Source organism: Mus caroli, chromosome 8 (genome assembly GCF_900094665.2).
Source record: "Mus caroli chromosome 8, CAROLI_EIJ_v1.1, whole genome shotgun sequence".
Lineage (NCBI taxonomy): Eukaryota > Metazoa > Chordata > Mammalia > Rodentia > Muridae > Mus > Mus caroli.
Window position 1 is genome coordinate 9,920,062 of NC_034577.1, and position 26,959 is coordinate 9,947,020.

General features: G+C 50.8%; 1 protein-coding gene across 1 annotated transcript in view; it reads right to left on the bottom strand.

The window, feature by feature from the left end:
* Positions 1 to 1,691: 1,691 nt before the first annotated feature.
* The window catches only part of Gas6 (growth arrest specific 6), a 29,082-nt gene continuing 3,814 nt past the window's right edge, over positions 1,692 to 26,959 (bottom strand). Inside the window, exons 3-15 of the mRNA XM_021170760.1 lie at positions 21,927 to 21,951; positions 19,902 to 19,964; positions 15,256 to 15,378; positions 14,536 to 14,658; positions 13,329 to 13,451; positions 12,396 to 12,517; positions 11,334 to 11,452; positions 10,952 to 11,141; positions 7,715 to 7,879; positions 6,521 to 6,689; positions 4,487 to 4,659; positions 2,925 to 3,153; positions 1,692 to 2,219 (exon numbers count right to left, since the gene is read on the bottom strand). Coding sequence (XP_021026419.1) covers positions 2,065 to 2,219; positions 2,925 to 3,153; positions 4,487 to 4,659; positions 6,521 to 6,689; positions 7,715 to 7,879; positions 10,952 to 11,141; positions 11,334 to 11,452; positions 12,396 to 12,517; positions 13,329 to 13,451; positions 14,536 to 14,658; positions 15,256 to 15,378; positions 19,902 to 19,964; positions 21,927 to 21,951 — 1,779 coding nt within the window. The 3' untranslated portion in view covers positions 1,692 to 2,064. The remainder of the gene's footprint in view (positions 2,220 to 2,924; positions 3,154 to 4,486; positions 4,660 to 6,520; positions 6,690 to 7,714; positions 7,880 to 10,951; positions 11,142 to 11,333; positions 11,453 to 12,395; positions 12,518 to 13,328; positions 13,452 to 14,535; positions 14,659 to 15,255; positions 15,379 to 19,901; positions 19,965 to 21,926; positions 21,952 to 26,959) is intronic.

Consider the following 26,959-nt stretch of genomic DNA (forward strand, 5'->3'; position numbering starts at 1 on the left):
TGGGTCACTTTGCCATAATAGCTCTGCTAAGACCCAGGAGCAATAGTGTGGCAATGGATGGCATTGGTCTGAGGGCATGCCTCTGTGTGCGTGTCCCTTCTGATCAGCCGAGGCTGTTCTACTGGGCCTGCTTGGGTTCTCTACTTGCTTCTCTCTTGGCCCCTCTACCTGTAGGAAGTCATCGTCTATTCTGGACAATGTGATCTTGGGTGTCTCCAGTATCTTCCAGTGAGATCACTTAGCCTTCTGTTTCAATGTATGATCTGCAGGTTTTGTGTGTTTTGGAAAACACAGTAAAATGGTCGTCCCTGCAGCAGTGGTTCCTAAAAGGTGACTTTGCCCTGGGTACATCTGGAAAAAAAATTGGAGACATATTTATCAGAGTATCTGTGAGAGGGGTAATGGAGCCCAGGGGAGGATGGGGTGCTGACAAAGGTCCTGCCTGCATGGGGAGAGCCCCAGCCCAAGAAAGCAACCTCAAGGATACAATGACTATAGCTCAAAGGAGACAATAAAAGCCCTTCTGTAGAAAAAGAGACAAATTTGTAACCAATTCAGATCACAAAGACCACACACTTCAGTCTACTTTCTTCTTTCAAAGTCTGCATCATCTCTCCTCAAAGGTTTCTGATGTTTCCCTCTGGGGCTCCGTAGTTTGGCCACCTGGACTTAGGGAAGAGAGATGCCAGTGATAGGCAGCTGGCAGACGTATTATGGCTTTCTTTGGTATAAGGCTTAGTGCCAGCTGAGGATGCCCCATCAGAGAAGAGAGGTGTCTGTGTTCTTCCCACAGTGGTGCCTCCCCAAGGCAGATAAGGTATGCCAAGTATGTGCCCCGCTCCCTGCATGTCTGTGTGGTCTAGTTCCAAACCAGCATGTCTCCTACTCTTTCTTGCCCCCATGACCTGGAGAGAATTGGGGGTGGTTGGAGGACATTCGTGAGAACATTCCACGAGAACATTCCAGAGTTGCCTCCAACGCAAGGGGAAACCATTGAAGGTCTAGAGGGATGCGACCTCACCAGCTGAAGACAGAGCTGACCTCTAGAGGGTTGTAGGCTTCTGAGGCTGCCTGAGGACAAGCAGACAGGCTCAGGGTTCTGGGCAGGACTGTGCTTTTTGGAGCTGTGTTCAACAATGTTGTTCCTGCCCTATCTTCACCAGAGCTTACAGGGTGCTAGGGTTAAAATCAGTCTCCCCAAACTTTTCAGAAAAACTGCAACTTCGAGACACTGAGAAAGCGATTGTGTTCTTGTGTGTCCTGTAGCCTGGGGAGGGTTTAGCTCTCTCGGCAGTGCTCATAGCCTTGAAACAGACTAAACGGAACAGGGGCAGCCAAGAGGCAAATGGCTGGTATAGGGAAAGATGGGGAGAATTTATGCAGGTGCCCTCCCCACATTCTGGTTGTCAGGGGCAGAAGGGTTCTGCGTGTGGGACTGACAACAGAGCCGGGCAGAACTTGGTCTCCATTTGCAGAGTAAATGGAGGGTCTGCAGTTTGCTGTGAACACTGACTTTACCTCTTTCCATCATTCATGTGAGGAGAGGCTCTAGGTAGTCCACAGCTGCCTGGTCTGGGACTTGGGGGTCCCAGGAAAGACACATCCAGCTGTGGGGCCTATGCCCCAAATTCTCTCAAAGTGCATTTACCCCCAAAACAGATCTTCTAGGACAGACAGTGACCAACACGGGGTTAAAAAGGTTTCTGTAAATATTTTATTTTCCATATTTTAGAGTCAGAAAGAAGCATGTAGTAATAAAAATAATACAGAATTATTTTCTTCACACCCGTTCTGCTGCAAACTGCCTGCCCCTCCAGCCCAGCCCCTTCCAGCCAGCTCCCACCAGGTCACGTGGCTCTCTGAGCAGCCGGTGACCCGACATCCATCCCATTATGTACAGATATGTTACAAGGCAAAAAGAAAGATCTCAAGGAAAAAAAAAACCCACAAGGGCAGTAGCCCACCTGCTCCAGTGTTGCAGGACCATGCGAGAGGAGCCAGTGCTGTGTGTCCAAACCCTGCTTCATTTTTGTCTTTAGGTGTGGAGCCCTCTTGCAGCTCGGTCTAGGGGGTGGCATGCTCCACAGGCGGGCAGGAGTGGGAGGTGATGTCACTGTGCTTGTACGAGGCCGTATCCAGGTCCAGGATTTTCCCGTTTACCTCCAGAGTCATGCATCCGCGGTAGAACGCAGTGACGGGCGCAGAAATCACTGATACTTCTGAGCAGGGGGAGGGCAAACACTGAACCAAAGGCACTCGATCCTGGCCACACCATGTTCCCCACCCTCCATATAGCTGAGGGCCAGCCTTGCCCGGACTCTGCAGGATGTGTGTCCCCTTTCTGTTATTATCCCATGGGGTCACAGATCTTAGAGGCATAAGACATCGTCATCCCTTAACCGCCACCGCCACCCCCAGGCATGCAGATGTTCTCGTGAATATCTTCTATTGTGAGTCCCCATGCCTTTGATTCTGATGGTTAAAACTAAATACCTACCCAGCGGGCCAGAGAGTCTGCTGTTTGCTAAAACTCAAGTCCCGTGCATACCTGCTACCCCTGTCCCACCGTGGGCCTGTGTAAGCAAGCAGGATGCTGTTGGCTGCTCTTGCTAGCTTCTGGTAAATGTGTGCGAAGGGCAGGCAGTTACACTGCCAGCTACTTAAAGCTTACAGATGCCTGCCAGTATCCAGGTACCTCATTTTGCATCGCCTCTCCTCTGTGTTTGGGCTCCTGGGTTCTCGGACAACACTCTAGGATGGATGACTTAGAGCCATGTCTGCCAGATGAGGGACTGAACTGATAAGACCCCTCACTCTAACCTTAGTATAGGGCAACCTGCATTTATAGTTCCTGTGACAAGAACCCTGTCTCCCAGTCATTACCACAGCCCCTATGTGAAGCAAGTCGGGCAGAGTGCTCCTACCTGGCAGGCCTCCAACATAGGTGTGCACAGAGCCTTGCAGATGTGTCTTAAGTGTGTCCAGTCGCTCCTGCAGCTGGGCAGTGCTCACTTCACTCTGGCCCTTCGTGCCATCCACTTCTAGGGTGGCCTCACCCTCCCGCAGGGAGACAGCGACCGTGTGTTCCTGGCTATCGCACACCTTGATTTCCATCAGTGCCAGGGCAACATCCTCAACTGCCAGGACCACCAACTGCCGGGGATAGAGAGGCAGAGGAGTTGTAGAGGGGTCTGCCTATCCTGGGCGAGGCTGGCCCCGTCGGCTAGCTGTTCTACCTTACTAGTCTCGGTCTTTGTACACTAGTCCCTTCTTAGGGTGTCTGGTAACCCTCGCTCTGAGGATATCTAGGAACCCTTGTGCCTTCTCCCCTGGGCTCGGTTTCTTTGTAAAGCAGGGAGCAGCCAGAAGGTGACAGGAGGAGATGGCTCAGTGGTTAGAGCGCATACTGCTCTTACAGAGGACTTGAGTTCTCTTCCAGCATCCATATGGATCACAACCATCTCTGACCTCAGTTCCAGGGGATCTGCTGCCCTCTCCTGGTCTCCACGGGCACATGGTGCCCATTCATGCCGTGCAGGCCAAACACCCATACACGCAAAACCTTTTGCAGTCCCTGGAAAACCAAGGGCTTGGGTTACCCTTTCCCAGCCTGAGCTGACTTCTCAAAAGGATGTAAGAGGATACAGCTGTAGCGCCGTGGTACCAGCACTGGGAAAGATCAGACACTCTGCCCTCTCTGGGGTGAACAGTCTTTGCTGGCAAGGGCCTTGGTCTGTTGATCACACATGCTAGGGGTGGGTCGAGATGCTGGGCAGCATGAAGCCTGGACCCCTTGGTGCTATGCATCATGGAAATTAACCCTGTTGCTGGTCAATATAAGTAGCAAGCCCGGCTCTATGGCCTGGGCAGATGGAAAGAGAAACCCTCCTGTCTGACGCACACCCCTCTTAGGAACATGGGAGACAGGAAGGTTTTTCCTTTCTCAATAGCCTCGTTTCCTATAAGCAAATAGTTGGAGTCAGAGGCTTCATATAGTTGCCTGGCTTGGGGGGCCACTGGACATAGTCTGCGGTGAAGCAGAGCTCTGCCTGAGGGGCAGCTGACTCATAGAAGAATATGGAAATCTCAGAGTGCTAGTGACGTGATGTGACTCTTGTATGTATGGCTCCCTGTGAGACACTCCATGCTTACAGCCCCACAGAAGCTCACTGCCCCACCAGCCACCTTGGCCCATGCAGTACAGTTGTGCCTGTGCGACTGCATTGCAACCTTGTCCCCAAAGCCAGAGGGGACACCTAGCTGTGTGCACTCAGACCTGGGTCTGGGAAGGAGTCTCCAGGGCAGGGCGGGGTTCAACAAGTCAATATCCCAGAGAGTGGGTGGGGGCCTGGGGACCTTTCCTTGCTACTTGGTGCCAGGGATGAATGGGTGTGTCTCAGGGCTTTCACTGAGGTCAAAGGGGGTGGAGATGGGGTTGCACGGTGGTCAGCGTGTCCTAGTCAGAGCTGGCCTCATTCAATCCTACCTGCTTCTTGAGCTTCTTTGTAGAGTGATAGTCGACCAGGGCCACAGAGAGGGGGACGACATCGTCGTCCCCCACCAGCGCCAGCAGCACCCCCGTGTCCGTGGCAGGGCGGATCCGAGCTACAACTTTAACTTCCCAGGTGGTTTCCGTGCCGACATCCAGTGATGTTCGAGCTGCAATGAAAGCGGCCCATCACAAGGCAATCCAAGTGGCAGAGAGGCGAGAGTGAGTGGCAGCTCGGACCGGAGTGACCACAGGGGACGACAGCTCTGCACGCTCTGGGAGGGCACCTCCTGGTAAGAAGGCGAGTGGGGAGCACGCAACAGGTTGTACCCCAAGACCTGCCAGGGTGTCGACATGCCTGCTGAGTGGTACTCGGCCAGGGCCACAGAGAGGGGGATGACATCGTTGTCCCCCCACCAGTGCTAGCAGCACGCCTGTGTCGGTCAGGTGAATTGGAGCCACAACCCTTATTTCCTCAGAATGCAGAACAGGGTCAAGAACTCCAGCACTGAATGTAGACTATCAACCCATGGGCATGGGGGATGCCTAAGTATGGCTGCTCCTCACCTCAAAGTGTCCTCTGGGTAACAACTTATCCAGGGAGCTACAAGCCCAGCAGAAAGGGCCATCTGCCTCCTCCTCATTCCCACGTCTCCCCCTGCTGTTCTCAAAGCACCGTCCACAGCCTCAGCCAATGCGCTAGCCTCCCTTCTGCTGGCTCTAGGAGACCCTACAGCATGCAAGTTGGCTAGAGAACTTGAGGCCATACTTGTGGGTGACTGAGAACAGATGCTGTGGGAGGCATCGCTGCAGCAGGCCCTATGTATGTCTGTGGTCTGGGTGCCTTGGCTGAGCGTTCCAGAGCCTCGTGAACGTATTCCCATATAACACATGTGGGTGCTGGCGCAGCTGCATGACGCAAGTCCTGATTACCCTTAGTCTTGATATTTACATCTGTACCTCACAAAATCCAGTAGTAGAGGAAGCCGCTGCGAATCAGGGTTGTTCCACCTCACTGCCCTCTGTAGTATACCAGAGGGTGCTGAAGCTGGCCTGGTCTCCCCACCCACCATGGTCAAATCAAGTCCTCTATTCTGTACTAGATGACATCTACAGGATTAATTCTCAATAGTTTGTCGAGTGTATGAACACAGATTGAAAAAAAAAAAAAGAATAAAAACACTTTGTCCTCACAGAAGAGGCCAAGTGTATCTCACCTAGTAGGCGCTAGACCAAGACACCAGACCCTGCCTGTCTGGTGCATTCTCTCAGCCTGGCGAGTCACCAGGCATCGTTACTCTCTCTCAGAATTTAAGGTTGGGCGGCTCCAAATGACCCTCAATGGCTATTTTACTTTAAGAAATTATGGGCTCTTGCATAAAGGAGCCTACGAGCTGAGTACCAGACCTACCTGACCCTCCTTGGTCATGCCCAGGCCTGGTGGACAGAGTTTCCATCACGGCAGGCCCACTCACCAAAGCGCTGCAGGCCCCATGCATCCCCCCTCTTCAGCCACATGCCTGAGAAGCACAGCAGGATACACTTTGCAGGCCCTTTCTGCTTTGTCTCCCTGTGGGCCTGAGCGCACGTGCAGGCCCCTTCCAAGGGTGATAAAGACTGACCTCCTTCCTGTCTTCATGCTACATCCTCTTTCCACCTCTAAACTTATCTCTGATTTACAACCTTCATGAAGTCCCCGGCCAGCGAAGGCTTGGCATACTTCTGCGCACATGTCATGTGTTCGGACATGTTCAAGGTTGACTGTCCAGGTTCTCCTTAGGCTTCCCCATCCACTTCTAACCATTGGACCGTGTCTCCATCACTTTCTCTTTCATGGCTAACATGTGAGGTCCAGGCAGCTGTCCTGGGAGCTGGGCTTTGCCGGCCCTGCTGAGGCCTGCCCTGGCCTGTAGGTAACCAGTTCATCACTGGTACTCACGAAGACAGGAAGCATCTTATACGTCAGCATATAGCTGTCTAGCGGTCCCACCACGGCCAGCCCCGGGTAGGGGCAGGGCGACACCCACTTACTGTAGTTGAGCCTGTAGGTAGCAAATCCATTCCCCGGGAAGAAGGAGCCCCTCTCTGTCACAGAGAAGCACTGCATTTTTGTGTTCGCCTTGACTGTCTCCTGGATGGCGCTGTCTTCCCCGTTCAGCCAGTTCCAACTCCTCATGCACCCGTCCAGGCGAGGGTTAATCTGGAAAGACAGGTGACCGACTCCTGGTGGCTTCCAGAGCTAGGACACTATAATGGCAGATTAGAGCAAGAGAGGCTTCGAGCCTAGCACTACAGGATCTACAGGCAGGGCCCTCTGGCTTCTATGTGTGTGTGTGCGTCTGTATTGTAAACACAACTTGAGGGAGTTTTTCACGAGAGCTCTTCAGTTTTCAGAACATTTCAGGACACCTATATCCATGCAGGGCAGGGGCACACATAACAGTGAGGCAGCCACCTGCTCTGTCTGTCACTGTGGGCAGAGGGACAAGGTACCTGCCACCTGACTCTGTAAGTCGGGGGCATTTTATTGTGATTGTACCTTGCCTCTGCCTTACTCGGGCGGACAAAGCAGAGGTAGAAAAGTCAGCCCAGGGGAAGGGATGCCAGTCCCAGCTTAACCACATGCTCACGGTGTGCAAACTGTTGCACCATCAAATCAGGCCACCCTTACGTGTCACAGATCTGCAACCGTGTGGTGGATGTTACCCCCTTGGGACTCTCTTGGTGACCAAGTCACTATGAGCTACTAAGCGGGTTTCCATCTGCAGCGTGTGTTGTCATCTCCCAAACGAGGGTTCTGACCACGGGGCTCAGAGACAGATGAAGAACAAAGGCCAGGCATGGCATAGGACCAAAGCAGAACTTTGAAAAAAGCCCAACATTAGAGCATACTAGAAATCTAGGTATGGCTAGCAACCTAAAATGATAGCAATCCAAAGCGTTTATTATTCCATTTGTCAAAATGGTATGTTTTATCTTACTGAAAAATAGATTTTTTTTTTTGTTATCAAGCTAGACGAAAACTTAAACGAGTATCATGAGAGGTGGCCAGCGAGTGATGCATAATACATCAGTAGTTACTGCTGTCCAGTGAATGGCTGCCAGCAGGAAGATTCTGTGGAACCCCACTATTGTAAGACTTGGGCTCAGCCACAGGGCAAACAAACCCCTGTAGGCCCTGCCAAGCCTGAGCTGCGTCCTGCCCCGTGTCGGGAATGGACTTACCGGCTGGACGAGCTCACTCTCCTTGAAGGGAATGCCGCCCACGGTGAGATTCAGGTGATAGAGGCCCCTCTCCAGCTGAAACAGCTCCCCAGCTACTGCGATCTTCATTACAGCATCTTTGTTGACCTTGATGACAAGGTTACGTTCCAGCTCTTCCACGGAGATCTGGAGGGGGTCAGGCGGGGGTGGGAGGGAGTCAAGTGTCACTTCTGTAAAGCCCCAGAGTGTATCACCTGGATCAAGTGCACCAGACCTCAGTGCCGGGCACCCCACGTTATCTGTGTTTAAGGAGCCTGACCCACGAGACCATGCTGGTGTCTCCAGGGCCAAGGGTACCTGACCTCAGGGGAAACAATGTCCAAGTTATTTGGTCTAGGAAGTCTGACCTCACAAGACGACACCATGTCACCTGTGTCCAGGAGGAGCTAAGCCTTTCTCAGACTGTGTCCTGGGTTCTCCCCACACCCTTCTTTCCAAAGAGGAAGTCACTACTGTGGCTCTCCCCTCACAAGCTCACAGGTCAGGGATCTGAAAGTGGAGGCAAGATCATCCCGTGAAGAAAGCCAGTCTCGCCAATACCTTAGGCATTAAAGCCAAAACAACACACGGCTTTTTCCAGAAGGAAGTCATAGAAAGGTCCTATTGATGCTTATTCTGGTTTATAAGAACTTGAGAGTCGTGTCTGATGGGGCACAAGCCTCACAAGAAACTGGAGCCTGGCTGTCTATACAGTCCCTGCTCTAAGACAAGCACAGGGTACCAACCGCAGTCCAACTCATCTCCGGTAAAGTGAGATAAGACCTGCTCACTCAGCCTCTCTTCTAAGGAAGATGTCCTTCACACCTGAGACCCTGGACACTGTGGACTGGCACAGAGAGCTGTCCTCGGTGGCTTGTGTGTCCATGAAGAACCTCCAGGCTACAAAGGGGAACCTGAAGGCAGCCGAGTGCTGGGTCAGAGCCAGACTGAACCTAATGCCAGCTTCATGTTTGAACTGTTCTCACCACATGTGACACAAACACGGTGTCAGATAACAGCCCAGCGAAGCCTCACAGAGCCAACAGCTGCAGCCCAGGCCCTGCGGCCTACGCCACAGACCACACTGTGAAGGGCGTTATGACCCTGGCTTTTGTAGAGGCTTGTCACCAAGCTAAAATTCCCTGATTAAACAAGCTCAGGTCTCTCAGCTCTGACCCCCCTCACCAGTACAGCTGCTGTGGGCAGGATATCAGTATGGGTTGGACACAGGCTGTGTGTCCTATGTCAGTACTGTCAGCCCTAAGCTAACATTTGAATCTCATTTGATTCAGCCCTGGGTCTTCTGCTGTCTAGGCTCTAGAGGACCAGAACCAAAAAATGAAGCTCCTGGCCGCCCCTCACCCAGTGTCATGCAGATGAGAAATTTCCACCCAAGAGTGACATTGACTCTGGGATCTAGGAATAGCCCCTCATTGCAGAGAATCCCAATCTGGAAGACTTTTATCCCAAAGTGGATGAGGCACTGTTGGCTGTGCCCAAGGTGACCCCAGTGTGCACTGTGTCTAGATGGTAGATGCTGTGTTTGTTGTCGTCGTCTGATGATAATGATGAGAATCGAGTGTTTACTGCGCTCACTACTAAGGTGTCAGGTAAATCCCGTATCCAGGACACGGTCTCACCTTTTTGCTTACCCAGTCTGTAGGCCTACCAGGCCAGCACAGGTGACTGTGGCTAGGTGCCCATAATGGCCCAAGGGAATGGGACAATTATTGCTAAAGAAGAGCTATCACTTCCTGTACCCACCCACAGCCTTCACTGGCTTCCAGATTTCTATAGCAGAAACCCCAATATTTCTTCAGTGCAGCCTAGGACTGAATGTCAGTTCACTCTGGCTCTCCCATTGGTGTGTCTACCTCCATGGTATACACGACTGTGGCCTATGTAACCTCCTGCCTCAACTTATACGACATCTCTGCTACTCACAAGATTCTGATGCCTACTGAAGCAGAGCTCATCCTCTCAGCCCTGAGGTACCCAACCTTAAACACCTCTGGCCTCACCTCTGCTCAGCCCGTGAGCTGGCTATAGAGCGACAATACTCATGTGACTGCTGTAGTTAGAAGAGCATACATAGTTTTAAGTTTTCTAACCCCCTAACAATTTAGTGTCTAGGATGGAGTAATGTTGAATAATCAAGCAAATTCCTCAGAAACTTGGCACATAGGAAAGATTTGAAGCCTGTGTGGGAACTTAAATTATATACGATATGGTGGAGGCATACTTAGTATCTGCCCCCATCTATCAGAAGGGCAGAGTGTGCTATGAATGGCTGGTCAGGGAGCACTGGAAGGGGCAGACCTTGGCCTCCTGGGCCATTCTATTATTGAGCCATGAGTGACGGTGTGTGAGTTGCCACCTAGACAGAACCATGTTACAGTGACTGCTCCCAGACAGCTGGGAGCTGGGTTCTACTCCAGGGTTGTCCCCGGGGCTGTGTAGAGGGACCCCCCCCCCAAGCTTCTTTCGTTGTGGACCCTTTCCTCCTCTGCTGCAGAGACACCGATCGCTCAGTGTTAGGAAGAACACACAGCACTTGGTGACTGGAGAGATGGCAGGGGTCCTTACTTGTCGACAAAGTGGAACATTTTGTCTTCATTGCTAAGAGGAAAACTCATCTGTTTTTCTTCCAAGCCTGTTTTACTGCCTGGAGTATAGGATGTGTGTGTGTGTGTGTGCATACGCGCACGCGTGTGTGCACCACCCCAGCTCTGGTGGGTACAGCCGTCAGAGCTGAGGGCAGAAGAATTGCTTATGAGTAGATGAACGGAGGAGTCTGGCCCCACCAGCTCAGGCCCATGGGTATTTTGAGTTGGTTATCTATGCCCTCTGGTATCTTACAATGCTTGGCCCTCCTCAAGCAGTTATTCCAGTATCTTCTGGGCCAAAGCTGCATGTTTACGTGATATAGAGCCCTGGACGGCGTGTGTGTGTGTGTGTGTGTGTGTGTGTGTGTGTGTGCGCGCACACGCGCATATGTTGCATATCCTGGTATGAATACATCATACCTTGGGTCTACACCAGCGGGACAGGTGGCTGAGAGTGGGGAGTTGCTATGGAGATTTCATCAACATATCTCCCTTTCTGAGTAAGTCACACTCAGCCAATGAAGCAGAGGCTCTGGGCTAACTAGAGCAGGTGCCCCGCCCATGGGCCACACCCATCCCCAAATGCTAGGGATAGCCTTGGCCTTCCACTTACAGTTTGCCACATGCCGTGGTTGATGGTTGGCCCGCTGCTGGTGATGCGCCCAACGCCATTGTACCGAAGCTGCAGCTCAAGCCGCCCAGCTCTTAGGCCCAGGATAATCCAGGTGCTGTCTGAACGGCCTCCAGCGAAGAAGAGGACTCCTTCAGGGTCAAAAGTGCGGAAGTCAAATTCAGCCAGCAGCCTGGAAACAGACCCAGGAGACAAACTGAGGCTCAAGGCAGGTGGTGCAGGGCTGCCTGGGCCCTGGGCCCAGGTAGAGTTTGGCCCCTGTGGTGCTTTCCACATGGGGAGCTGGTTCTCTCAGAAGTGGAGCTGGGCTCCTGGATCAGCTCTCTCACCTGGGCTCTGCTGTCCCGTGTGCCTCGCTTCTCACCTGGTAGGCTGAAGCCTCTTGAAGCGAAGTCTAATCACGGGGGTCCCGCTGAACATGCGGCCCAGGTACAAGGACTTCACGCTCTTGGCCATGCTGAAGGGCACACATGGTAAGATGTCCTGCCATGAGATAGGATGGTGTTGGGGGTGGGGGTGGGGATGTCCCGTGGATGCCTTTCAAGTAACTTTTGAGGTCCTAGGTCACATTGGGTGTCTAGAAGATCTCCTCTGACCTTCTAGAATCCCAAGGCTAGCCTGCTCCCAGAAATCACAGAGTCCATATGACCCAGCTCATGTCGGTGCCTCCAGGCAGGGACCAGGGTTCTGATTTCTTCCTTCCATTATCACCCTTTTGTCTCATCTATTCTTATTTGCTACTGGAGCTTGAATTATGAAATGTGTCAATCTCACAGAGGAACACAGGGAATAATAAAATCATTTTTAGTATACTATTACAAAGCAAACAGAACACGAAGACCTTGAAGTCTTCCCTGCTTTCTGCTGTAGGCTTTCCCACTGACCAGAGAGAGGATGGAATTAAAGCAGGCTGAGCTGGCTTCCAGGAGCCTGAGGGACACAATGGCCCTGAACTGCCACACTGAGCTTAATGATTTGGACTTCAGGCTCATAGTTGAAAAATGGTTCTCCAGCTTCATAGGTCTCTCTGACTTGCAAAGTTATACTGGTACTTGGTCACCCAGAGTCCTTGCTGCTGTTGTTCAGCAAATGCCACCAATGAACAACTGCCCCGCAGTTTACTTGATATAGAGCCCTGAACAGTGTGTGTGTGTATGCATATGATGCATATCCTGGTATGAACACATCACACCTTGGATCTACACCAGTGGGCCAGGTGGCTGAGAGTGGGGAGTTGCTATGGAAATTTCATCAACACAACAAAAGAGGCTCTGCTAGCTGTGTGGTCCTAGGAGCTAGTAGGAGTTTTCAGTCAACCAAGTCTCTAGAAAGTTTCTTCCCATAACCCATTATTAACAAAGGGTCCTATTCAAAGCCAGGCACTGGGGCTTCACGACGCCATCTAGTGGACACTACGGTCACCTACCTCACAAGTATCCATGTCTGGGGACAGCTTTAGGCCCCCTCGCCCATCACAGTGGCAGGTATAGCTGCCTGGGGTGTTGACACAGGTCTGCTCACAGCGATCCTGCTGGCACTCGTCCACATCTGTCGACAAAGGGACTCACAGTAGGCATGGGAAGGCGCCAAACACTCGGTGCAACCCCCTGACTCCTCCTAGAGACTCTGTAGACATCACTGTTCAGCCTGTTATCATGGAGGCCTATCTCTTAGGCCCCTACTTTCTAGAGAGAAATGAAGAACTGAAGATGTCTGAGGACTGTGCTCAGACTGACCAGCTCAGACACGGGAGGACCAAGGTTGTGGAGAGTGGTACAGAGCCAGGATCCCCACAAGTTCTTAGCTCCGTGCTCCCTTCCTTGAGGGCTCAGCCCTTCTCCAGGGCTCCTGTAGGGAATCTTTTGGAGTCTCCTGCAGCTCCCAGACAGGAGTGACTGTGGAGGGAGAGTCTCTGCCCTTGGGACATGGTGAACCTCCAAAGTGGGAGGAGAACAGAGGACCACATCACTCTCCATCTACTGTGGGTGCAACCCAAGTCTACCAAGGTCTTCCCTTTGTCCACTGCAGGCTAGAGAAGCCTAACGGCACGCGGATGTGTGCTCATTTGAGTTCACACGGGAACACACACACATGACAGCATGGTCTGTGTGCATACATGCATGGATACAATAGGGCCAGATCAGGGGATGAGACAGAGGGCTCACTTTAGGGGTCCTCTTCATTGAAGCTACAAAGACTCTCCTAGGAGGTTCTGACATTTTCCCAACCCTCCTGTGTACAAAGACTTCCTGGAACACCAGACCAATGATTGCCACTAATGAAGCAAGGTGGTCTACATTCAGGCAGTGACCAACATGTGTCCTAGGCTAAGCATCAAAGAAGGAAGTACCCTGGGTACCTTGGCAGGTCTTCTCCTTGGAGCTGTATGTGTATCCCTTGTCGCAGAGGCAAGAGTAGGAGCCCTGCAGGTTCTTGCATCGCGCGTCCCCACAGGTGTCTGAGTCTGTGCATTCATCGATATCTGCAAGCAAAGGCAGCCAGGCCAAGGCGGTACAGGTCGGTCTTGGACAGCTGCAGCAGCCACTGGGGCAGGAGGGTAGAGAATGGGAGGAAGGCACGATGCCTTCACCACGGGTGTCAAGTGATAGTGAGCCCAAGGACCACATGCTGCTCACCCACATTGTGTACACTGTAGACGTCATTGCTCAGGATTCACAATGCAAGGCAGGTATCCTCAACCTGCTACTAAAGTGTGGGAGCTATGACCCTTGGCCAAGGCCAGGGATGAGAGCCACAATGAGAGGACCTCTGTTCCTTGAATGAAGAGGACATGGGAGGGGAGGCCTATACCTCCCCAGATGCATCTCCTGTATATTACACATAGTTACGAGGACACAGTGATTGAGAGTTCTCCTACAATCACACCTCCTAAGAATAATCTTTGGGATGGTCAGAGGTGAACTCTGTGGAAGATAAAAATAAAACCTTTCCCCCTTTCCCACATTGGGTTTGGGAAATCGTCATTTGTCTGATGATGTCTGTGTTCAGATCCTGAGTTCCCCTCACCCCCAGGCATCCATCTGGAACACCCACAAAGGTTGCTGTGGCCTGGTCCTGGTGAGCCTCAGTGACTCAGATACTCTGGGTCTATCTGTGTTGACTGTCATTCCTCTAGATCCTAAATCAATACAGGGTTAAAACATGGACAACTGAGATGGTTTTTCTGGGTGATCTGGACTGAATGGAAATGGGACCATACAGTGGGGAGGTCCCATCTGCTTCTGTGTTCTTGGGAGTAGAGTAAGGGGAGCTGGGAGGTATGGCAGATGCACAGAGGTACTGGGGACTGTCACCCCTGGAGTTTCCTGCAGTCACATGCAGGGGTCTAGGCCTTGTGACTACACAGGCTGTCTGTAGGTTCTGTGGGTGGGAAGGTGCCTTGGAAGCGCAAGTGTGGATGGGCATCTCCAGCTCTTGCCCTTGCTCTCAGATGTAGGGAATCTCCCATGATGCTGGATTGGACCATCTGCAAAGGACACTCATCCCACCACCCCTCCCCAGGATAGGAAGTCAGGTGAGGTATCACTGCACAGCCAGGGCCTTACCTTGGCAGGTCTGGCCGTCTGATGCAAGCGAGAAGCCACTATGGCAGGCACATTGGAAGCTTCCTGGTTTGTTGTGGCAGACCTGGCTGCAGCCCCCATTCTTCTGGACACATTCATTGACATCTGGACATGAAGAAAGAGTGAGGGGCTCCTACCCGGGCACTTCCCTGCTGGCCTCATGGTAAATACATGAACTGCTGCTGCTGGTGGGGAAAGCCATAGACTTGGTTCTAGAGGTCCCTAGGTGCACAAGGGGACAGGGTGAAGGACAAAATGGACCCACCAATCAGTGCCCAGCAGTCATGAGACCAATGCACAGCCTAGTCTAGAACCCTGAACAGATCTATCCAGACAACCTGTGGACACCGCAGGGCTGTGTTGAGTGAGAAGCTTGGCAGGCTCTGCCATCTTGTTTGCAGCTTTACCTAATACCTCACACCTGCTCCAGAGTAGATCAAGGTGGGACCCATCAGCTGGGGTGCTAAGAGCCATGTGGTATTTCCTTTACTCTAATCCTGGTCCCCAATTCTTGAGGAGCCTGCAGCTCTAGAGGATGAACCTCGGGGCTGCTGAATTCAGGAGGTTCTCAGGCAGAGCACCATCCCACCCTGGACCCGCAAAGGGGTCCCAAGAAGGATGTTGATACAGAAAAGACTGTAGGGATGGCTAAGCTCCCAGTCTTGGGTAGAGGGGCAGAGAGAGGGCAAGGTGTGGACTCACCTTTGTCACAGAGCCGGCCTCCCCAGCCATCTGTGCACACGCAGAAGAAGTTGCCCATGAGGTCTTGGCAGATACGAGTACCCTTCTTATCACAAGGGTTTGGGGTGCACTGGTCAGGCAAATCTGAGTTGGAGGATACAAAAACGAAAACCACTCAGAATATCTCTGAAAGCCTCACCGCCTCATATAGTTGGGGGTGGTCAGAGCCTGGGGGGGCAGTGAAGCTCCCAGGGGTTCCAAAAAGGCTGAGCTGTGATGGAGGGTCCTACCTTGGGACAGAAACAAATATGAGGAACTTTTAAGGCCCTGGGATCGGTTCCAGTACCACCACCCAGATCTACTGAGCTATGCAAAGAGAGACTGCTGGCTCCTGCCTCCCAGGAAATGGGTCTTCAAGATCCCCAAGAAGGACTTGGGCACATTCTCTCCACAGCACTGGGGCGTCACATCAGGTGTGCAGTGGTCAGCCAGACAAGACACAGGGCTGACTGAGCCATAGAGTGTCAGTCTTTAGCTCTAGCCTGCAGTTAAAAGATCTTACAACGTCACCGCCCTCCACAGAGTACCTTAGGCTGAGACCTCCGGACACAGACTGCACCACGCCTTGCGTGGAGGCAGGAAAACTCTGCGTGTGCTTCAACCCCAAGGTTGGGAAGAGAGAGCCATTATTATATCCTGTTCTCAAAGAACCCTTTCAGAGGTCGAACAGATGTGGGCATGACCCAGAGGATAGGAACCCTGGGCCCTTCACTCTGCTCCATCTGAAGGGGTCTACAGTCTGTCTGGATGGGGTGGGTGGGGGTGGCTCCTGTCTACCAACAAGCTAGATCATTCTAGAGCAGCGCTTCTCAACCTCCCTAATGCTGTGACCCTCTAATACAGCTCCTCACGTTGTGGTGAACACCCCACCCCCAACCATAACATTATCTTCATTGCTACTCTATAACTGTAATTTTGCCTGTGTTGTGAATCATAATATGTGTACTTAGGTTTTCCAATGGTCTTAGGTGACCCCTGTGAGAGTGTCATCCAACCTCAAAGGGGTCATAACCTACAAGTTGAGAACTGCTGTTCTTGAGGGTCTAGATACATGGGGGTATCAGCTCCTATCACTCTTACAAGGGGTGCCACTTCTTAGCCCCAATCAGTCCAGACTAGTCACCCACGTGAACTGGCATTCTTTCACCCAGAGATCTTATGACACTTGGTAAGCATCTTCATGCTGCCCGATTCCTTCTCCTTGATGTATGTAATGCCTATCTGTTGCCTGACCAAAGACTGGCTCTAAAGTTTCACTAGTAGAAGATATGAAATAGGGCTGCCTCCAGATGGCACATGCTGAACTCTGACTGGATGAGGGTAACCAACCCCATTTCCCTCCTGTCTGTCTTCAAGAGTGTGGTTAGCATCAGCGGGCCACCCAAGCCCCCATCGCAGGAGCTGCATCCAAGGGCAGGAGTCACGCGTGATCCATCACTCCTGGAGCATAGCCGTACTTGTAAATTTTTTTTGCCATCAGCTCATGCCTCACACTGGCAGGAGATGCTACACTCTAAGGGTATCTAACAGGAAGTTCTGGGCTGGGTGGGCCCTCTGTGGTGCACGAAAAGCTGAGACCCGAGAGCTGAGGACCAATAGGAAGCCTGAGCTGTCCCGAGAGTAAGGACCAATAGGAAGCCTGAGCTGTCCCCAGAGCTGAGGACCAATAGGAAGCCTGAACTGCCCCTCTCTGAGGAGGCAGCCTTGAGATGCTTCCTTGGTCTTCCTCTGCTTTCCGTTAGTGGGCAGTCATTTTGAGAGTCGTAACAATTCACATCTCTGACTTTGATTCTTGGTGTCAGCTCTTGGGCATCCCTAGCCTATCTTCTGCCGACGTAGGTCTGAAGCCAGCATTTGTTCCTTCTTGAGTTACAGGAAGCAGTTTCGGGCCAAGCCAGAGGGGGATTGGAAACACTGGCCACTGTCTCCAGGAGGTCATCCTAGCAGGATGCTAGAAGTCTTATAGGTCACCCACATCATGTTTGCTCCATTCCTGGAGGCCTTCTCCACAGGTGCTCTCTTGCCTCCCACACCTAAACTCTAGACAGTGGGGTAATCTTGCTGCCTGGCAGGGACGGGGGAGCACCAGGCATAAGATAAGGCAGGGGCCAACCTCTGGATTTCCCAGATGCAATGCAGGAGCTCATCCAGGCTTTTCAGGTCAGCTTCATTCCTGGCAGCCTCCACTTGTCCTGAGCCAGCTGGGCTGGGTGCCGAGCCCATGGCAGGCATGGGAAGCAAGTCTAGGCTTCTCAGGGAAGCTCTACGATCTGATTTCCCCCGCTGTGGCCCTTCCACGTTTACATCCAAAGTCTGCTGGGTTTGCACAAATTACAGCCAACAGTGTGCCTGTGAGTCTTCAACTACTTTTGATTTCTTCAGAATGGTTGTTGGCAGATTATTATAAAATGTCATTTTTCCTTAAGCAAGTGTTGGCTGGGTAAAGTCAGAGTGGCCTGTAAGTGAGGGGTCAGGACTGGAGGGCCTCATTGTTCTACAACTGCTGTGGACTTGTGGAAGCCCACCTGAGGCCAAGATGTGGTGCTCGGCTAACTCAAGTATCTGGTTGGAGGCCTAAATTTATTTCTAAAGTTTACACTGGTAAATTTGGCACAAGGGCTGGTTAACTTGGCCAAGAGAGCCACATCTACCCATTGCAAAATCTGTCCTTAGGCCGAGGGATGATGCTGTGCCAACTTCCAATGGAGTAATATTATTTTTAAGAGAGTCCTAACACAGAGCCAATACCAAAACCTTTGTCCCTCTGTCCCTAGAGAAATACCACCCACGACATGTCATTTCTTTTCCTGTTGGGAATTTACCAAGTCCCATGTTTGACCCTTGGCAGGTGCCCAGAGCTTCTCCTTAGACACATTCCAGAAAGGTGAAAGAGTGGACACTGTTTTGCAGGCCCTGAGGGAGCCCCCTTAGCTTTCCACAGGCAAGCTATTCTTACGTTGTCAGTTCACCCTGGGTCTTTTGTGTGGCTGTAGGAGGAGTGTGAAGTGTGAACTGGCTCACTAGGTGGCAAGTTAGGACCTGGGTACCCATCCTGTCCAATCCAGGTCCTATGTTGTGGGCCCAGAAAGGAGCTCAGACCCCTAGAAAATCCCAACGGTCTGACTCACCCACCACTGCTTGATGTTGTCTGTCAGAGGATCACATTGGACATGACAGGGAGCCAGGAATGGCTTGTGAGAAAGGAACGGAATGGGAGCCAATGCTCTTCCTGGCACCAAGTGGGCAGAGTCCATGCTTAGACTATGGCTTCTCTCTGTCACTCTAGTTGCTGTTGGCATGGTGACCAGCTCCCATGAGGTGAGGTAATGGGTTTCCAGAAGACCTGCTAAGGCCAGAGTTTGTTTAGGGCTAGGTCTGAGCTCTAGAAATTGCCAGAATGATGGCCTACAAAAACTCTTGCTTTAATTTTTAACAGAAAACGGGTAACCAGAGAACTCAGGCTATGACATGCTGTGGGCAGCAGGGTGAGGAGCCAGGTACAAAGAGAAGCAGCCTGCAGAGCTGGTAGGCTTGGCCTTGGCCTTTTCTTCCCATGCCTCAGCAGGAGGATATGTGGGTCATTGGGCACTTTTGCACAGCTTCCAGGAGGGGCACAGACAATGACAGCTGAGGTGGGCACCCATGGGACCTGTGACGGACGAGCAGAGCCAGGCAGGAGGCAGTTTTGTGTTAGCCCTGATCTGGCAAGGCATCTGGCAAATGAATTTAACATATCTGTCACCAGCAAACACAGAGGTTTTCTTCTCTATTCAGTTCAGGGACAGGCTCTGGAAGTACACGCCCATTCTCCTCTTCCAGGCCACCTACCACCTAGGAGCAGAACATCATGTGCCCCTCCCACCGGATGGTGTCATTGCAATCCAAAACATCTTAAGAGGGTTCAAAGCCATAATCCTAGCCACCAACCAAAGCAATAGAACAATCCCTCAGAGCACTGGGGGCAAAAGTGAATGCCTGGGGACAATAATTTCATATGTACCAACAAATTAGAAAGTATAAGGGCCATCCTTGGGTGGAGGAAGGGTTGTGGGACGGGCTTACTGGGAGAAGGGCTGTGAGCAGGATGTAAGGTGCATAAGTAAATAAATAAATTCATTAATTAAAAAAATCATCTCTGACCCTTTCTTAGGAACCAGAACTGTGGACAGATGCATAGGACATCATTATAGCTTGTGATAACAGGAACAAATCCCCAACGCTGGTCAATCAACTTGCTTTAAGCTGAGCCAAAGAAGCTGACATCTGACAGGAGATGTGATTGTACTTGCCTGGGAAGGGACTCCTATCAGGGTGACTAAGGACAGGGTGACACAGGTGTGCAAAAGCCATATCTGCATTTCCGGGTGCAGGTAGAGAGCTGAAAGAGGGTTTTGCCCATATGATGTGTGGTAGGGGACACACCTCACACCCCACAGACTATTTAACTCTATATGTGTACATTAGAAACAAAACCGAGATGCACTTTGTTAAAAAGAAAGTTAAAAGCGCAAGAAGCTGACTGGGGAGGGTTGGACAGCTTCTCCCTCAGCAGCCTTACCCCTGGCTCCCCAGCACATGCTTCAGGTGAGGCAGGAGGGCACACTTACTCTGAACGCATTTGGCGAAATCTGGGTTTTTTTCTTCAGGTCTGCCATATTTTCTCATGCAGTCTACAAGAAACAGACAACACAGTCACTCTTCATCCCTGGGGTGGAGCAGGTATCCAAATTGGGGCCAGATGACAGTTTCTTTTCATGCGGACACCATGGATCTCCAGTGAGTGCATGCCAACCTGTCAGTACGGAGTACCTGGCAGGGACAGCAGGAAGGTGCACCAGTGTGACCGAGCACCGGGCCCAGAACTGGTAAGTGCTGGAATCTCCCATCACATAGACCAGCAAAAGCTACAGTGCTAGTGTGACTAGGGCCAAAGCTGAGCTTCAAGAGCACAATGGTCCAGGCAGGACTAAGGATACTGTTCTTAGTCTGCAGGCAGAAACACTTTGAAGGCACCTTAAGCCTGGAGGGCACTAGATCTGGCACACACGTGTGTTCTTCAAGGGGAGCCAGGAGCATGACATTGGAACAGATACAACACGTGATGGCTGTGTGTGCTCAGCCACTCTATCTGATCCTTCAGTAGGCCACATGTGGGAAGGCAGCATGGACAACATAAGCACAGTTAGGATGCATGTGTAGGTTAACTAGCTCCTCTGCTTTGACAGAGAGATGGCCCAAGGCTCTTGGGCTGGTGTGGGGCTTCAGAGGACACCCTGAGTGAATGTGTATTGTGACATGGGCACAGTTCACTGAAGACTACAAGGCCAACTGACCCATGGGAAATTGGTAAAGCCATTACCCCCATGGGCCAGGATCAAGAGGAATGGCAAAGCTTTCTTGGGATTCTGAAAACGAGTGTTTACAAATGATGGATCAGTGTGTATAAAGACTAGCGACTGTGGTCTCTTCCTCTCATGTCTACAGCCTGATATCTACAGAGACTTCCTACTGAGATTAGCTAGCCCTTCCCCTTCGTTTTAGCTAATAAATAGATTGAAGTGCTGGGTCATAGTCTATGTCTTGGAGAACCCCATGAATCCCAGCTTGACTGTATATGTCTGTCATTTCTTTATTTTCTTGCCTCCTCTAGCCAATATTCTGGTACCCAAGCCTGGAGAGTCACAGCAGGCTAGTCACTGGTCTCCTGTGCTGTTGCCAGGTAGAATTTTATAAGCAGGTGCCTGTGGAACAGAAGGTCAGTATCTTTCCCAAATGTGTGGTAAAAACTCCAAAGTCCAAGAATATACAATTCTTACAAGCAATATAGATCCAAAGTACTTCAGGTGTTCACCAGACAAACAGTGCTCAGAGGGGAATATAGAGCTTCTTAAAGAAGCAAAGTGACTAGGATCTTTTTTTTTTTTTTTTTTTTTTTTTGTCTCTCCTATAAAAGCATATTGGAGCAGGGTAGTGGTAGTATCTGCCTTTAATTCCAGCAGTCTGGAGGCAGAGGCAGGTGGATTGTTGGGTTTGAGACCAGCCTGGTCTACAGAATGAGTTCCAGGACAGCCAGGGCTATACAGAGAAACCACAGAGAGAAACAAACAAACAAAAGAACTTATGATATTTTCCTTGTCACTGTGTGCTTGTTCCAGTGGCTGAGAGTTACATGTGTGCTCCTGTTCATCAAACTATGTACAAAGCCTTCTGCAAGGCTCTAAGTTTTAACTGATAATAGAGCAAAGGTTGATAAACACACAACATACAAGTAAAACTATTTTTTTTTTGGTGTGTGTGTGTGTGTGTGTGTGTGGTCCTCAATAATCTCAGAAGTATAAAGTCCTGACACCAGTAAGTTGGAGGGCACTCAATTAGCCATATTTCCAGATGTGGGCAGGGCCTGGGATCAACTGAAGATATCTGCAAAACAGCAGCATTGGTCTGAGGCTCAGGCAACTCGGAATAAAATGATGGCATAAAAAACACACTCATGTATAATTCCTCACATATGAGTATTGTTGACAGCTCTAATCTCCTAGCTCCCTTCTTCTAGAAGTAACATGGTAATGGGATTTCCCCAGCATGAAATATGTGTGTATGACAACGAAGCTACTATAGTAACTTTAACTCACCTTGATATCTTGGATAGAAATACTCCTGTGGAAAGAGAAGAAAGGACACAGTTAACCAGCACAGCATGAGGCCTTTTGAAAAGGGCTATTACTGGCTCATCAAGCCTGGAGACAGGAATCCAGAAGCACGAATCTTGCACTGTGGCTCCCTCAAAGGTAGGGCTTGGAAGCCACTGTCCAGAAAGGATGTCACGGAAAGAAGCAGAGGAACCAGAGGCCTCTGCTGACTCAGCCTCTGCAAGATGACTGCAAAGCATGACTGTGTAGTCACCTTCAGGAGGAGGCAAATCGGTGTCACCTAGACCTAATTAGAGGGTGCCTCTCAACATGTCTTCGGGGAAAATGCTTGTAGGATAGACACAGACTAGGTAGGAGCTCAGGGTTTCCGTTGCTGTAATAAAACACCATGACCAAAAGCAAGTTGGGAAGGAAAGGGATTTTTTTGGCTTACATGCCATGGACAGGAACTCAAACAGGACAGGAACCTGAGGCAGGAGCTGATGCAGAGGCTATGGTGGGGTGTTTGCTAATTTGCTCCTTCTGGCTTGCTCAACCTACTTTCGTACAGCACCCAGAACCTCCAGCCCAGGGGTGGCACCACCTACAATGGGCTGGGCCCTCCACCTCGGATCACTAATTAAGAAAACGTGCTAAAGGCTTGCCTACAGCCCTGTTTATGGAGGCATTTTCTTAATTGAGGTTCCCTCCTCTCAGATGGCTTTAGCGTGTGTCAACTTGACATAAAACCCCTTGTCAACTGCCACACAAACACATCACATTAAGTCTCGACCTTTTCTTTCTCATTCATCCCCAAGATTTCACATTAAAAACATAAATAACTTTAAAAAGTCCCACAGTATTTACAAATTCAAAGATATTACAAGTTCAGTCCCTTTAAAATACCCAGACTCTTAAAAATCCAAAAATGTTTGAAATTTTTTCAGCTGTGGGCTTCTCCTAGGGGCTTAGGTCACTTCTCTGGCTCTGCCCTTTGCAGCACATACAGATTAGATTGTCTAGGCTCCAGCTGGCTGCACTCCACCGATGCTGCTGTTCTTGGTGGTCATCCCAAGTGATTTGGGGTACTGATCTCCCAAATGCTGGGTCTTACTCTGCAGCTGGGCTGCGTTATCTCCAATAGCCTCTCCTGTGCTCTCTTCAGAAACGCCAACTCTACTACACATTGTCAAGCCTCAGCTGCTCTCCATGTCCCTGCCACACATTCAACACCAGCACCACCCATTGCCTCTTACACTACCGAGGTCTCCTGCCAGCACAAGGCACAGCTCTGGAACAGAGCTTCTGTGTGTTGACTCTCAGGAAACACTTTCCAGAAGATTTCACCTCAGTGATGCTGGTCTCTGCTCAATCACTGTTAATTTCTCAGCACCAGCTGACCAGCATCAAGAGAGTATCCCAGCAAAGCAAAGGTTTCACATTGGTAGTTCTTCAGCTAACCAGAACCACAGACTCTAATTCAAAATAACAAGAGGCCCCAGTGGAGCCTTTAACCTCCCCCTGAAACTTCACAAGTTGTCTGCACTGTACTCAACAGTATGATCTTCCAAGCTCCCGCAGAACAGCTCACTGAGCCTCAACACTCAATGGCTTTTCCAGCCTAAAGTCCTTCCACACTCCTCCCCAAAACACACAGTCAGGTCTGTCAATGCAATATCCCACTATCCTGGTACCAATTTGTCTTAGTCAGGGTTTCTGTCGCTGTGATGAAAAACCATGACCAAAAGCAACTTGGGGAGGAAAGAGTTTATTTGGCTTACACTTCTACATCATAATCTACCATTGAAGGAAACTAGGACAGAGACTCAAACAGGACAGGAACTGGAGGCAGGAACTAACGTGGAGGCCGTGGAAGGATGCTGCTTACTGGCATGCTCCTTGTGCCTTACTCTGCCTGCTTTCTTATAGAACTCAGGGTGACTGCCTGAGCCCTCCCATATCAATCACTAATTAAGAAAATGCCCTACAAGCTTGCCAGATCTTATGGAAGCATTTTCTTAATTGAGGGTCCCTCCTCTGAGATGATTCTAGCTTGAGTCAAGTTGACATAGAACTATCTAGCACAGCTCTCTTCATCCTCAGATGCGCCCCCCCCACCCCCAGTCATTGGTTTTCATACAGTATCTTGGAAAAACACATTTTCTAGTTGAGGCACAAATCTGTTCACAAGAGCTCTTTCCTGTCTCTGTATCCCCACACTGTACAGTGTATACAAGCCCTCTGGCTATTCCAGGCCAGTGACCGGATGAATAGAAGCCTGTTCAGGAATGATATACGCAACAGGCAGCCAAACAGGCCAATGCTACAGACTCCCAGCAGAGCGCCCACCTCACCTGCAATGTGACAGACATCCCCGTTTGTGTTCTTTCACCTCTCTCTCACTAGTGAGGGGCTATGTGGGTGAGAACAGAGGTAACAGGGACAGAGCATGTGGGAGGAAGGTCCCCATGACTAGGGGGTGATGGTGTGCTTTTCTACAGTTTTAGAAAGAATATCTGGAAGGAACTTAGATGACCAAATGCCCTCCATGTTACAGAGTCAAGTGTGGGGATGCAGCCAGTGGGCGTGAGGTGGAGTTCATGTGTTTGGTGTTTACATGGCCAGGAAGAGCCTTTCATAGCCACACATGGAAAGGTCAAAGGTAACAGCATCAACCACACTCCAGTAGTACTGCTGTAGGTCTGTCTTGAGGCCAGCACAAGCCAACTTGACTCCTGGAAGGATGTAGCAATTCTAACACCCAGCTCAGAAAGACCCAGTGTCTTTTGCAGCTGCCTGAGAGTGACAGATCAGAACTGATCTCCTTGTCCCCCTGCCCAGGACCAGGCAGGATCCTGCCCTTGGATTCCAGCTATCAATCCTTCTTTCAGGCCTCCTTGGAGGACCTCACCAGTCGGGCTGAAGCTGGATAGCTTCCATGGCTGCCTGATCAGACTATGTCTGAAGGCAGCTCATGCCCCAAAGACAAAACCCACACAAGAGGACAATGCTGGATGCACGCATTATCAAGACGGAGAAACATCTGAGCCCAAAGCAGGATGCAGGTGAACTGACATCATTTCCTGTGATTGCAAACGGGATGGCCCAACTGCCAGCCCATGGCACACAACTGGGAAGGTTCTAGATTATTCTGCACAGTAAACTGCGGCTGCCACCTGCAGAACACCATTCTCACCTTTGTCTGTAAGTCCTCTCAGACTCTTAGAGGCCAAGACATCTCTGCCTAGCAGAAATGAGGCAGTAGAATGGCTTTTTTGTAGTCGGAGGAGCATGTTACAAGCATCCTCAGTTGACTTCTCATCAGACAAGCCCACCACAAACTCTCTTCCACAGGCAGCATCGGGCCCTACAGAATGCTCACACCCATGCCTTGGCCCTATGGATGCTGACTCTCATAGGCCATGGGCACCTAGCTGGGATGCTGCTTCATAGACAGGCTTTGTGGAGTGCACACTCCCAGGGAACTCTGAGCATCAGATGCTCAGGGCGGAGGGAACACATGTTCTGCCTCACCAGCTCTGCATATGGAGTGTTACAGTTGAAGATGTAGACAGTACTGCTCACCTGAGTTTGGGGAACATTCTAAGCACAGACAAGAAGACATAGTTTCGAGGGAGACACCTTGGCAAATTCTGGGGACACCTTGGCAGGGTATTTCACCTAGATGTCCCTTCTCTGCCAAGAGTCCAAATCCCAAGTCTCAGGTCTCTTTTCCTGAGATACCCCTTTCTTATTTTTCCCTCCCCACACTGGGCCTCGTTCCTCTTGTCTAGTATTCTAAGAGGAAATGGGATGGGAGGTGTTCTACCTGCCCTGGCACTGGCCTTCCCTGAGCTGTCCTTGGAGAACCCACCATGTCAGGACAAATGTCCTTAGTGGGTAGACATGGTTTAAACATGATCACCCAGGTCCCAGACCCTTAGAACTAACAGTGCCCCAAAGTCCCATGAGAGTACAGCAGTAGCAGCAGAGAAGGGTCTGGGGGCAGGCAGGGAGAATGAATTAGAGCCACCACTGAGAGCTGAGACACAGTCAGGGAGGGAGGGGGTGGAGGGAGTCTCTCATTCAGCTTCCGAAGTATTAATCCTCGCAGCCAGCCAACCCACTATGAATCTTAAAATTTAAAAAGAAGGTGAGAATCAGCAACCAGGCCTGAGGTCTTCCTCCTCGTACCAAAGTATGGGGTAGAGGCTCCAGCTGGGATTAACTTCTTGATTAGGAACCTCTAGAGGCCAGCATCCTAAGCTGGGGGAGCAGCCTTAAAGGCTTAGGTATCTTACTGAAGATTCTGCAGAAGGGATCACCTGGGGCAGAGTTACAACCTCAGGGCCTCTCTGGAATTAGCAACTGGGACAGGGAACCCAGCCAGTGAGAAGGAAGTGCCCGGAAGGGACAGTAACAATAAAAAGGGAAACCAGATAACAGAGAGGCTGTGGAGGAGAGAAGGGACAGAGAGATTAGAAGTGGCCAGGGCTGCCACCACAGGGGAGCTGCCACNGCCACTGAGGAATGTGGGTGGAGGTACACAGTAACTGTGTGGGGGGATCCTGCATTTCTTCCCCAGAGAAAGTCAGGAAGAAGCTACCAGTATCCGCCCACTGGAGGGCTCAGATCTGGCCCCTTTCTTCCTAATGTCAGAAGAAATGCTAACTGAACAGAGCCAGACTCTTCCCAGACACAGTGAGAAAACAAAACAAAACAACCACATGGTTCATCACGCGGGAGTCGGCCTGTTTCCAGCGGTCTAGGCCCACCCAGTATGGAGGGCAGGACCACACTGTCATCCCCTCCCTGGGGGCCCTGGAAATAGCAGATATAAGGAGCAGGTGTGTGTGCAGGTGTGCATCAGCTACAGTTGGCCAGGATACCACTCAGAACCACAGGAGCCTGGCTGGTCTACTCCAGCACCGTATGTCCACAACATCAGGGAACACACAACAGGGTTTTAACAAGTACTGAGAGCTTTCACTAAAGCCACACTGACTCCTCATTCAGACCCACACGAGACAAGAGGA